The 11428-nt window shown below is 57.9% G+C and overlaps 1 protein-coding gene across 1 annotated transcript; it reads right to left on the bottom strand.

Annotated features, from left to right (window-relative positions):
* Positions 1-1155: 1155 nt before the first annotated feature.
* Positions 1156-8217, bottom strand: CPSF4L (cleavage and polyadenylation specific factor 4 like). The gene is given in 7 exon segments (XM_038549491.1): positions 1156-1213; positions 1562-1656; positions 2546-2640; positions 5770-5859; positions 5862-5921; positions 7502-7552; positions 8112-8217. Coding segments are annotated over 7 exon segments (555 nt in total).
* Positions 8218-11428: the final 3211 nt, after the last annotated feature.

The following is an 11428-nucleotide window of genomic DNA, read 5'->3' as shown; positions in this document are numbered from 1 at the left end:
TGATGGGAAGTAGAGTCAGGTTTGTGAACTGCCCCACCGTCACTGAAGAGGCTTCCCACCTTCTGGCAGAGATCCCAGGCAGGAGCAGTAGGGGGCACCCTCCCCAAGCCCGCGCCGCCTTCCCTGCGGCCGCTGGACCGGATGTGGGACCGCACGGATCAACAGGGCCTGAGCAGAGCCCTGTTCCCACGCCCGGGTCGACCTCTGTCGGACTCATCCGCAGCCCGACACTCAGTCATCCAGATCAAGGGGCACGGAGCCTTTCTGTAGAAGACCAGATACTAAAGATCTGTGGCTCTGCAGGCCCTCGGCCCTGCCCTCATAGGCGTGAGGCGGGCTGTGGCTGATACGGAAACGATGGGTTTTGCCCTGATCCAGTAAAGCTACAAGAACTGACAGTTTCATTTTCCTATGTTACAATATATTCTTTTGTTTGCTTTTTTTTTTTTTTAACTCCCCCACGATCTTATTTTAAAAATCATTCTTAGGCGCCAGGCTGTACAAAAACAGGCTGTGGCCAGATTTGGCCTGCAGGCTGTAGCTGGCTGGCCCCCGATGTAGGGAGGCGCTCGGGGAGAGGGTGTATGTTCCCACAGGGACTGGGCACAACCAGGAAGGCCCTGATTCAGGATAACACAAATCCAGGGCTGGGCCCCTTGTTCTTTATTTTAAAACCACATACATTAGGCACCTGGTTGGCTCAGTTGGTAGAACATGCCACTCTTAATCTCGGGGTCGTGAGTTCAAATCCCGTGTTGGGAATAGAGATTACTTACACACACACACACACACACACGCACACAATCACAAACACATGCACGCTATCCAGCCAAGGAGAAGGAAAGCCTCAGGGGCTGACAGGACTGAAGCAGAGGTTACAGAGGTTGAAGGGGGTTTGGGTGGTGGCGTGTGCCTTTCCCACGATGGGTACTTGGAGCAGATCATGTGAGAGTGAGGGCTGTGCATAGTGCGGTGCCAGAGAGAGAGAGCTCCCCAGGGAGCATGTGCTGTAAAAGGAGCGAGACACACCTGCGCCTGCGCCTCCCTGCCTTCACTCACCTTCGTGTAGCTCGAGTTGAATAAAAGATTCATCTTGGGACTGAGGGAAGTACAGAGAGAGCCGATTACAGCCAGGCTCCAGCCCCCCGCCCCCCATCACCTGCTCATTAGCATGCTCCGTGCCAGCTGGCTGCAGATTTCCTGTTCCTGAGCCCTGTGGGGAAGGAGCCCATACCCCAGCCAGGGGATGCAGAAGAACTGCAGAGGGTTGGGGCGGGTCTTCAGTGTTTCTAGTCATTTCTAGAACAGTCTGTGAAGAGCTCTATGCCTGTGCCCAGCACGAACACACATCAGCAGCCTGGGGTGGAGTTAGTGCAGCACCAGGCGGGGGACGGGGCTGTGTGTGCACAGGGTAAGCCAGCAAGGAGACCCCTGGGCAGATGCTCGCCAGACACGTCACTTCCCACCTCGGGCCAGTGAAGGTATGGAAAGATCTAGATCCAGAAGCCAGGGAACAGGCCCCGTACTAGGCAGGAGTTGCTGGTGCAGGGGTCATACTTACTGTGCAAATTGGCAGTGAGGTCCCTTGGGGCAGACGCCCACTAAGTAGTTAACGCACATGATCTTACGGACGTGGCACTGCTTACACAGGGGCCCTGCCGGGCAAAGCACAGCCAGAAACACACGACAGAGCTCACCGGGAGGCTATGGCAGTCATAGGCTCCCCACATCAGGGGTGTATAAATCTCCCTGAACCTTCCAGACTGCCCCAAACAGCTGCTTCCTAGCCATGTGACGGGGAGGGGAAAGGTGACCTTGGAATACGTTGGGGTGGGGGTCAGCTGGCCAGTCCTGGGTAGCGGCGTTGGAAGTGTCCCTAATACACTGTGTCTTGGAGGCTCCGCATGGCTGTAGATGGTCATTTGCTGTCTTTGCTTAGCTCTAGAAGTTACGACTGAAGAAAGGCTAACCCTACAGCTTACTTATCTTCCCCTAAAATCCCCCAAAACCAACACCACTGAGGCCTCAGAACAATGTGCCTGAAGATAAAGGAAGATCAAGCACATGGTACTCAGAGCAGGGACTCTAATGGGGGGAGCCTGCCTCTTCCTGGGGTAGGTGGAGCAAGTGTCAGTGGCAGCACAGCCCCAGGTACGCAGGTAAGAGAAGTAGTGAAGAGAATGCACTAGAACGTCTCCTGTGGGTCAGCCCCTGCGCCAAGATTCCCATGGGGTCCTATAGCTGAGCGGCTCTGCAACCCTCCGAGGGAGGCATTTCCCCTTTTCATAAGTGAGGAAATGAGTTCAGCAGTTTGTTCCAGTCACACAGGTGATACATTCTGAAGTCCGCTGCAGGAAGCCAGCCCCGTGCCACACCAGGCTGAATGCTGGAAGGTCGCAGAGCGGGCCCTGGGCGGAACTAGGGGAAAGAGCTTGTTGGGAAGGCCCCACGGGGCCTCATCAGGAATATGCCTCCCTCCCCTGCTGGGGACCTGCCCCCCGCCCCATCCTGATCACCTAATGCTCCCTACCACTGGGGCCTCATCATCCTTGCAGAAACCTTGGTCATACCAAGGACAGTCCCGGGTCTTGAAGGCTGGTGTCACGTGGAGGAAGGGACATTCCTTGTTGTTGCAATCACCTGAAAAGTCCGGCATTCTTAAAGAGCATTCTTGAAGTCTTTATTGTCACTTCCGCCCGCCCCAAACAGGACTGACCTTGGCCCTTCCTTAGAAGCCACCGGCCTGCCTTCTGTCATCGGCCGCTTCTCCAAGACAACAAGGTTTTTTCTAATCCGCCCTGCAATCTAAGGAGGATGGACCCCAAGACTACTGGCTAAGCAGGGCGTGGGCAGGAATAAGCACGTCTGGAAGAGTTGAGGCCGGGCCCGAGGAGGGATGGGAACGGGAGGCATTTGGAGGCCACCAGAGAGGAAGGAATGAGAGGAGACGTAGGGAGGAAAGACCCAGAGAGCGAGCAGCTACAGATCCAAGAAGACACATCGTGGACGAATCATGATGAAAAACCCTCTCTGCTTCATCACCACGAGACCGACGATTCGCCCAGAATCGGGGCACAGTCCTTTTTGGCGGAAATGCCAAGAGCAGTGCCCAGGGCTCCAAAGTTGGCACCGGGGTGATGCTAGGCGAGACACAGAGGGACCCCTGTAGTATCCCAGCACTGTAGTCTGTCTGTGGGTCGGACCAGGACTCAGGTCCCCTAGAAGGAGCCAGACCACTTGAGAATTGTGACAAGAACCCTCCTGGATTTCTCTCAGGGGCCCAGGGGCTTTGAAGGAGCCCACGGGGAAGATTCAGCTCATTTTTCACCTCATTTGAAGTAGAGAACCAGTGACTGCTTCCCGTCTCATCCTCCTTAAAAATCTGCAACTCGGTACTTCTCAGAACCAAAAGGAACTTCACGGTGTTCACCCCATTGGTTTTCAAACTGCTCCGGAGTCTATTTTATACGCTGTGCTTCTGCAAAGCAGTTTCCCCGGGACAAGAGTGCCCCGGATGCCGAAGAGTTTTAAGCCATCATTCCCTCCCGGCCCTCCCACCTCTCGAACGAGGACCCCAGGGCTCAGGCAGGGGAAATCCCATGTCCACATTCACCCAGCCTCCTCACATTGGCGAGGGGCTTAAGTGCTGGTCTGGCCTCAGAGGAATGGAAGTGACATCCCTGCCGCCACCACCACCACCACCATACCCCCCACCACCCCCAAGACTGGTGAGCATTGGACAGGCCAGGTGGTGGGAAGTCACCTGTGCAAGGCTCCCTTTCTGGCCTGGCCTGGGTGCACGTCTCCGCCTTCCTCTGCCGGCCAGCAGGTGGCCCCCGCACCTCACCCTGCACTCAGCCCTGCAGAGCCACCCAGGTCCCTTTCAGAAGCACGCAGCCAGCAGCCGGGCCAAGGACCCTGGCCGCCTTCAGCTGCCCCTTCCTGCTCCAGCACCTTCCAACGGAACGTCCCATACAGAGCAATTTACTCCGAAGGAGAGCGACAATTACTTTGATAGGACCTTAGAGCTATTCCCTCATTTACTCCAAGAGCAGCAACAGAGGTTACCCGCTACCATCAGTGATTTGCATGTAACCCCTCATGATGAGACGCATTTGAGGGCAGAAGGGAACCTGGTCCTACTCCTGTCCCCATCCCCATTCCCAGCACAGTGTCCGAGTCCCAAAAGAAAACCCAACCAAGTTTCACTGAAGGAATTAGTAAGTAGCATTTTTAAATGAAAGAGGTTTAGGCGGTGACCGGGGGAGTGGGGCTCAGGGCAAACTTTGTCCTTCCTTCCAAAGAACACATGCGGGTAGCTGACCTTCAACTCCAAGCAGGCAGGACACAGAGCGTTGGCCTGGGAGGAGCTTTTTGAGGATGTTTTGCTTTCTTCCCGCATACCCAGGCCTGCCCCTACTGCCCCCACAACCCTCCCCCTCACCCCCGCCATGGGCTCTAATGAGGAACAGCCACCCCTGGAGCTGTCTCAAGAGGTCCCTGGAGACTGTGCCAGCTCTCTCCCTCCAGGTCACTCTTTTGGAACAGTTTGAAAAGCACTGGACTAGATAATCCTTAGGGCTCCTTCCAGCTCTGGAAGGAACAGAGCTGAAGAATTTTATTGGGAAGATACCTTATGAGATCTGAAACACATTCACAGACCATTCTTAAATGAGGTGGCAAGTGGCCCGGCTTCCCTCTCTGCAGCCCTGTGGACAACAGAAGGAGGTCTTGAGGCCAAGGGAAGGAGGACACTGGTCCAGACCTGACCACACAAGATAATTTTAGAGGCTATGGCTTCTGGACCTCATGACTGCATGTTTACAGTTACGTTGTGTTGCCAACAAGAGAGGCTAGTTTTCCACTTACAGAAGCAATGTAAAGTTTTCTTCTAAAATAAGACTTAATAGGGGCACCTGAGGGGCTCAGTCAGTTGGGAGTCAGCCTTCGGTTCAGATCATGATCCCAGAGTCCCTGGATTGAGCCCCAAGTCAGGCTCCCTGCTCAGCAGGAGTCTCCTTCTCCCTCTCCCTCCTCCTGCTCCCTCTGTGTCTCCCAAATAAAATATTTTATTTTATTTTTTTAAGATTTTATTTATTTATTCATGAGACACAGAGAGAGAGAGAGAGGGAGAGACACAGGCAGAGGGAGAAGCAGGCTCCCTGCGGGGAGCCTGATGCAGGACTCGATCCCAGACCCGGGGATCACATCCTGAGCCAGAGGCAAGACGCTCAGCTCAACCGCTGAGCCACCCAGGCATCCTGAATAAAATATATTTTTTAAAATAAGGCTTAATAATAGCAAGACCACAGAGTAGACAATGATACTGGTCAATGGCATAGGTGCTCTGTGTGTTTCACAAGCATCGCGAAAGTGGCTTCCAAATGCCTGCCGTTTGGGGACCCCTGGCCTGGACCCCCCTGGAGCAGAGAGATGGCCCAATCCAGGCCTGTTTCTGGACAGTCGGGGTATGTGATTAAACCAGGACTGCAGAGGGAAACAATTCAGCCTTTGATGCCAGCCACACCCTCCCCTTCCCTTGGGGCTGCAGGGGTGGGGTTGGGGGGGGCCTGCAGGGCAGTGAAACTGGCTCTCCTGTGTCTCAGGGGCTGGAGAAGCAGGCCTGAGGCTCGGAGCGTCCTGGTCTGGTCTGGTCTGTCACCGAGGCACACACGGCCTCCTCTGAGCGCTGCTGTCACAACTTCCACCCACCTCCCAGCCGCCACCGCCAACCTCCAGGGGAAGGGCAGAGCCAGGAAGGGGCTTTACCAAACTTTGAGTAGAAGTAGCACTCGGGCATCCTGGTGACATCGTACTGGTGCAAGAAACTGCACTGGTCGCCCTTCTTACACAGGCCCGGAGCCAGTGCTTACACACCACCATCTTCTCCCCCTGGTTGTGCCGGTATGGGCAGAGCTTCCCTGGGGACCCACAGCACCCAGCTGGGAGGCCCCCCCCAGCCCACAGCCTGGACCCAGAGCGCCCCCGGGAAGAATTCCCCAGGAGAGGCCTGGGGCTCAGACCCCAGCTGCACCCCCACAGCCCCGTCCCATCCCCTGACACCCCTCCCCCCGTGGAGGCTGGAACGGGGGGGGGGGTGCAGGCAGAGGTGGCATGGAGGGTGACACGGAGGACGCCCCGTAGTCCTGACAGGTGGCTGTTCACACCACCGCTACTTTGCCCAGCCTTGCTCTCTGGCTGGCCTGCCCTCACCCCTCTCAAACCCCAGGACGCCCCGGGGATCAGGACAGCCCCCAGGTTCGGAGTGCCCCACCCCACCCCCCGCCAGGGAGCAGAGCCATGCTTCCAGCTCCCTCCCTCCCTCCAGCACGGTCCCTGGCACATCGTGCTCCCTAAGGGCCTCTTCAAACCAGGTCTTAAAAACTCCCCCAGAGGTTGTATTTCCTGAGTCCCGAGACCTAAGGTGCTGACCCGAGAGCCAGCTTTGAAACAACTTGAAAGAAGTGGAAATGTCTGTAACTCTCTGTTATCTTCCTATACTGGGGCACTGCCAACGGCAGGAAGGACGCCCCGGTTCCTAAGCTCCTGAGCAGGAGCAGCCTCCTGTGTGGCCGACTCTGATAGGGAGGGAAGCCGGGATGGGGTTCTTTGTAAATAGCCCTCCCCTTGCCGGGGCCAGTGACTTGCTCTGCTGTGTGACCCCCCACCAGAGCCAGAGGAGCGTTACTGTGACCCACACTGCTTTGGGGGCAGGACCCAAGGAGGGGGCTCCATCCTGGCTGCACAGAGCCATGTGCAAAGAGTGAGCAATGAGCCGGCTTCCCTCTCACCCCATCGTCCAGGGCTGACAAGACAAATGAGGTGCGAGGTGCAGGGCAGTCCCTCCCTGCCCGGCCCCTCCTGGCCTCCCAGCTTCCCAAGAGCAGAACCACTTGGATCTGAAAAACGGGTCCTAAACTTATTCACAAGAGCAGCGGTGCTTAACCTGGATCTATGGGGGGAATGGGGGCCCCCAGACTGAAGGCAAGGCTTTTGGCCCAACCGTGTAATTTCTACAGGAAGAGCCTATGAGTGGGCCAGAGCCGGAGGTGGGGACCCCCTGGTTTGAGCCAGGCCTCCTGTATGTGGGGAGAGGGGTTTGCTTGGTCGGGGTCAGGGAGAAATAGGGGGTGCTTGTTGGTAGCATTTCAGAGACTGAAATGGCCAGGGCTGTCTTAGGACGTAAAGAATACTCAGGACAGCTGACTGGGTCCCATACTGATTCAGAGGATGAGAAAGGGGGTGATGGAGAGAAGGGCGCCGCTTTCCTGGCCGGGAGGAAACTCAAAAAAGCTGGGGGCCTCCTGGGAACACACAGGCTGAGACCCCAAAACAGTCCCACCCCCAGCAAGGCGGGAAGAAGGGAATGTCCCCTCCCAGGTGGCCCTGGCTGAGCCAGGGAAATCCCAGCTGCTGATTCCCCCCTATTCCAGGCCCAGCAGAAGCCCTTGTGGTGTGGCCGCCCCCGCCCCCCCACCGCCAGGTTCTCCGGCTGACCCACCTTTCTCACAGAGCCCTTTCGCAAAGAAGTTGCACACAGCTGAGCCCCACTCTGGAAGGGGAAAAAGGAAGGTAGCTTCCTCACAGGCTGCAGCTGCTGGAGGGGCTCTTCCTCCCCAGGAAGTGGCGCCCCCCCCACGCCCCCTGCGACCCTGACCTTCCCCGAGGCTGAGGCCTGGGGGCCCCCAAGTCCTGGCTCTTTGGATGCTGGCCTCCAGGACCAGCCTCGAGGCCTCAGCACCTAAGCCCCCCAACCCTGAGACTGAGGTGACGGAGGGCCCCAAGGCCCAAGGGAGCTCAGGAGGCCAGTGTGGACCCTCCCAGCTTCTCACAATTCACCTGTGTCTCTCTGCTTTCCCGGTCTGGAAAATGGGCCGCCTGGGAGTCAGCCCCATTTTCCTGGAGTCCTGGAGAGGACGTAAGAGGCCTGAGACCCTGAGAAGGGAGGGACCAAGCTGGGAATCACAGTTGGCAGGCTCCAGCCCCCCACTGGGCCACAGTGAAGGGGTGGCCCCATCGGGAGCTGAGCAGAGAGGCCTGCGGAGAAGACAGGGGGAGGGGGATGCCTCACGGTCCCCCAGAGGGACAGCTGACACCCTGTCCTCACTCACTGTCCATGCCCTGGAAAGGCAGGAGGAGTCCAGTGCCCTTCTGCATCTCTACATCCTTCTCGAAGGTGAAGGTGAACTGCTCCAGCCCAGCAATGACCTCCTACATCTTCCATCTCCTGTGGGGCCGCCAAAACCTACCCAAGACCCTGCAGGTGGCCCCTATATAGCTCGTTGTCGTCGGAGGCCCTTAAAGGGCCACAGTCTGATGCCGCCCCCCTCATCCCCGGGGGAGCCAGCTGCCAGGTGACAGCTAAGCGACTCTCTAAGCACAGATGTCTCACGACTCCCACCTGATGCAGGTGCAGGCGCCCCGGGGGGGCCCCCACGCCCCCACACGGTGTACAGAACGTGCTGCAGGGGAAGGAGGAGCAAAGCCCCGCAGGCTCCCTGCTCCTCCCTGTGTGTCTTCAAACATGCGACATATGCACAGACGTTACCAAACCTGTGCTCATTCTTTCAACAGGAAGACAAAGCCACAGGTTAAGCTTCGAGAAGACTTGCATAAACCAACCTCTGTGAGGCTGCTCGGATTCCCAGGAGCTGGGGTGGGGGGTAGGGTGCCAAGGGGTGAGGGGGCCGGGGCAGGGGGGCTTCCCTCCAATCACGTCCCAGCCCACGCCTCCCTCTGGGACTCCTGACACCCCTCTTCTGGCCTGAGTGACAAGCCCCGCGCGAGCTCCTCATGGGAGAAGGGGGGAAAAAGGAACGAGATCCAGAGGAATCGGAAACAGTTGGATGAATAGCGCTTTGTTTACTCGCACACAACCGCGAGCTCGAGCTCGGAGCCGGGCTGGGGGTGGAACCAACCCAAGGCCGCGGCCTCCCCGCCAGGATTCCACAGGCCACCCCAGCGCCTCCCACCCCCTGAGAAAGCGCTTTGTAAACGAAATCTCTATGCAAATGTTGTTTTATTATTATTACGCCACCCCTGCCCCCAGGGCTGGGGACATCTGAAGTGCTTTCAAAGGCGCGCTCTGGGGCTCTAACTGGGGCTCTAACTGGGGCAGGCTGTCCCCTTCCCACCGCCCCCTCCCACCCCCAGCCGGGGCCCTGAACTGGCCTTCCCTCCAACTGGACGGAGCCAATGTTTGCAGAGTCGCGCTGGAACCCACAGAACCCGACGGCCTCCTTCCTGGACGCAGCGGGGAGAGGTGGGCAGCGCCCTGCAGGCCCCAGCCGGCCTACAAGAAGGAGCCTGCTGGCTTTTGTTCTCCCATGACTGTGGCCCCCTCGGCTCCTCCTCCACTGGTTGTTCTTTTGAACTCTGGATCAGAAAGGAAAATAGCTGGAGAGAGAGAGAGAGAGAGACACCTGGTGCCGAGGCGGGGCCCAGGGCCGGGCAGGAAGGGATCCAAGAGTTTCCAGAAGCCCAGGCCTCCCTCTAGTTTCAATCCCAGGGAGGGGGAACGGCGGGGGAGGCCGAGCTGGGGGCTGTGGGAGGCTGGGCCACCCAGGCCCCTGGGCAGACGCCCTATTCCTGTGCATGGGTTGGTAATCCAAGGACACATTCCGTCTGTCAACACACCAGCCTGGCAGGGCAGGCGGGCAAATGAGGACACGAAGGCTCAGGGAGGCCAAGGGCACCCGGTTGGGAAGACGGTGACGACGGAATTCTAATCCGCGTCTCCTGATCTCCTTCCATCAGCATCCACAGAGCATCTGTGTCCTGGGGAGAGGGCGGGAGGGGGGTGCAAAGGACCGTCCTCCTGCCCTCAGGCACAGCCCAGTCCAGTGGGGAGTACACGATGGTAAAGGGGGATGATGGGGGATCCCTGGGTGGCTCAGCGGTTTGGCACCTGCCTTTGGCCCAGGGCACGATCCTGGGGTCCAGGGGTCGAGTCCTGCATCAGGCTCCCTGCATGGAGTCTGCTTCTCCCTCTGCCTCTCTCTTTCTCTCTCTATATCTATCATGAATAAATAAATAAATAAATCTTTTTAAAAAATTTTAAAAATAAAAGGGGATGGTAATGGCTAACAGGGCGATAAATGGTAGCGGGGGCGTGCTAAGCTGGGCTGGAGGAGCGCCATTCCAGAAGGAAGGGCAGCCAGCCATGGAAGGCCCAGGGGGTAAGGGGACATGGCAGGTGAGGGGGGATGGCCAAGGTGAGGGGTGTGGGCGACAGGATTGGAGAAGCAACGCAGGTGTCTCTTAGGGCTTGGTTTTCTATCATGAAGCCAGCAGAGTGCCCCCAAAGGGCTAGGAGAGCAACGCACAGCACCCCGAAGACTAGATTGAGGAGAAAAGACAGGGCGGGCGGCTATATAAGGGATGATAAAAATTGGGGTGCCTGGGTGGCTCAGCGGCCCAGGGCGTGATCCCCAGAGTCATGGGATTGAGTCCCACATCGGGCTGCCCGCAGGGAACCTGCTTCTCCCTCTGCCTCTCTCTGAATAAATAAATAAAATATTTTAAAAAGAGAGAAGGATGATAAAAATAATAATTAGAGCCCCGGTGATATCTCCAGGGGTTCTTTCCTCCACTCCGGTGGCCGGAAAGTGTTCCCCGGCAAGAGCTGAGCGTGGAGGAGGCCCCCGGGCCCACTCTTCCCTCCATCCGGCAGCAGCATCCCCTCCTCTTCGGGTCAAGGTCTCAGCCTCCTCCCGGACTCGCTGTCGCACCTCCGTGTGCCCGGCGGCCAGAGGGTGTGCCAAGGACGTCGCCCAGAAGAGCTCCCCACTCCTGATGCGCAACCATCGATTTGGCGCAAGAATGACGACGCCAGGCCCTCACGGCCTTCGCTTACCCAACAACATGCCTTCTGGGGTGGGTCGAACCGTCTCCCCCGAAAAAGTAGACCAAATCCTTACCCCTGGTACCCTGTGAATGTGACCTGATCCGGAAATGGGATCTTTGCGGATGTAATTAGGTGACGGATCTCAAGGCGATCAAGCTGGAGTTAGGGTCCTTGCGAGAGAGGAGAGGGAGTTTGGGATGCGCGGAGACGGCCGGGACGCGGAGGAGGAGGCAGGACCCGGGCAGCTCCTGTGGGGCGCCGAGGCCGGCCGGCCACCCCCAGAGGCCCAGACAGAGGCGGGGGACGGTGCCCCCCCGGGGGTTCCCGAAGGAGCCTGCCCTGCCCACACCACCCTCTCGGACTTGTGGCCCCCGTGATGGGAGAGAGCACACGTCTGGTGTCTCAAGCCACCACCTCTGCAGCAATTTGTTACGGTGGCCCCAGCAAACTCATAATCCTCCCACCTGGCCATTCCGTTTCAAAGGACCTTGCTCCTCTGGCAGATGAGCAAATAAACCCACAGGGAAGCAGGTGACTGCCAATGTCCCTCTGCTAATTGGTATCGACCGGGGGTGGTCTGGG

The sequence above is a fragment of the Canis lupus genome, chromosome 9 (genome assembly GCF_011100685.1).
Source record: "Canis lupus familiaris isolate Mischka breed German Shepherd chromosome 9, alternate assembly UU_Cfam_GSD_1.0, whole genome shotgun sequence".
In the NCBI taxonomy this organism is placed as follows: Eukaryota; Metazoa; Chordata; class Mammalia; order Carnivora; family Canidae; genus Canis; species Canis lupus.
This window is presented reverse-complemented; position numbering and strand designations above follow the sequence as displayed.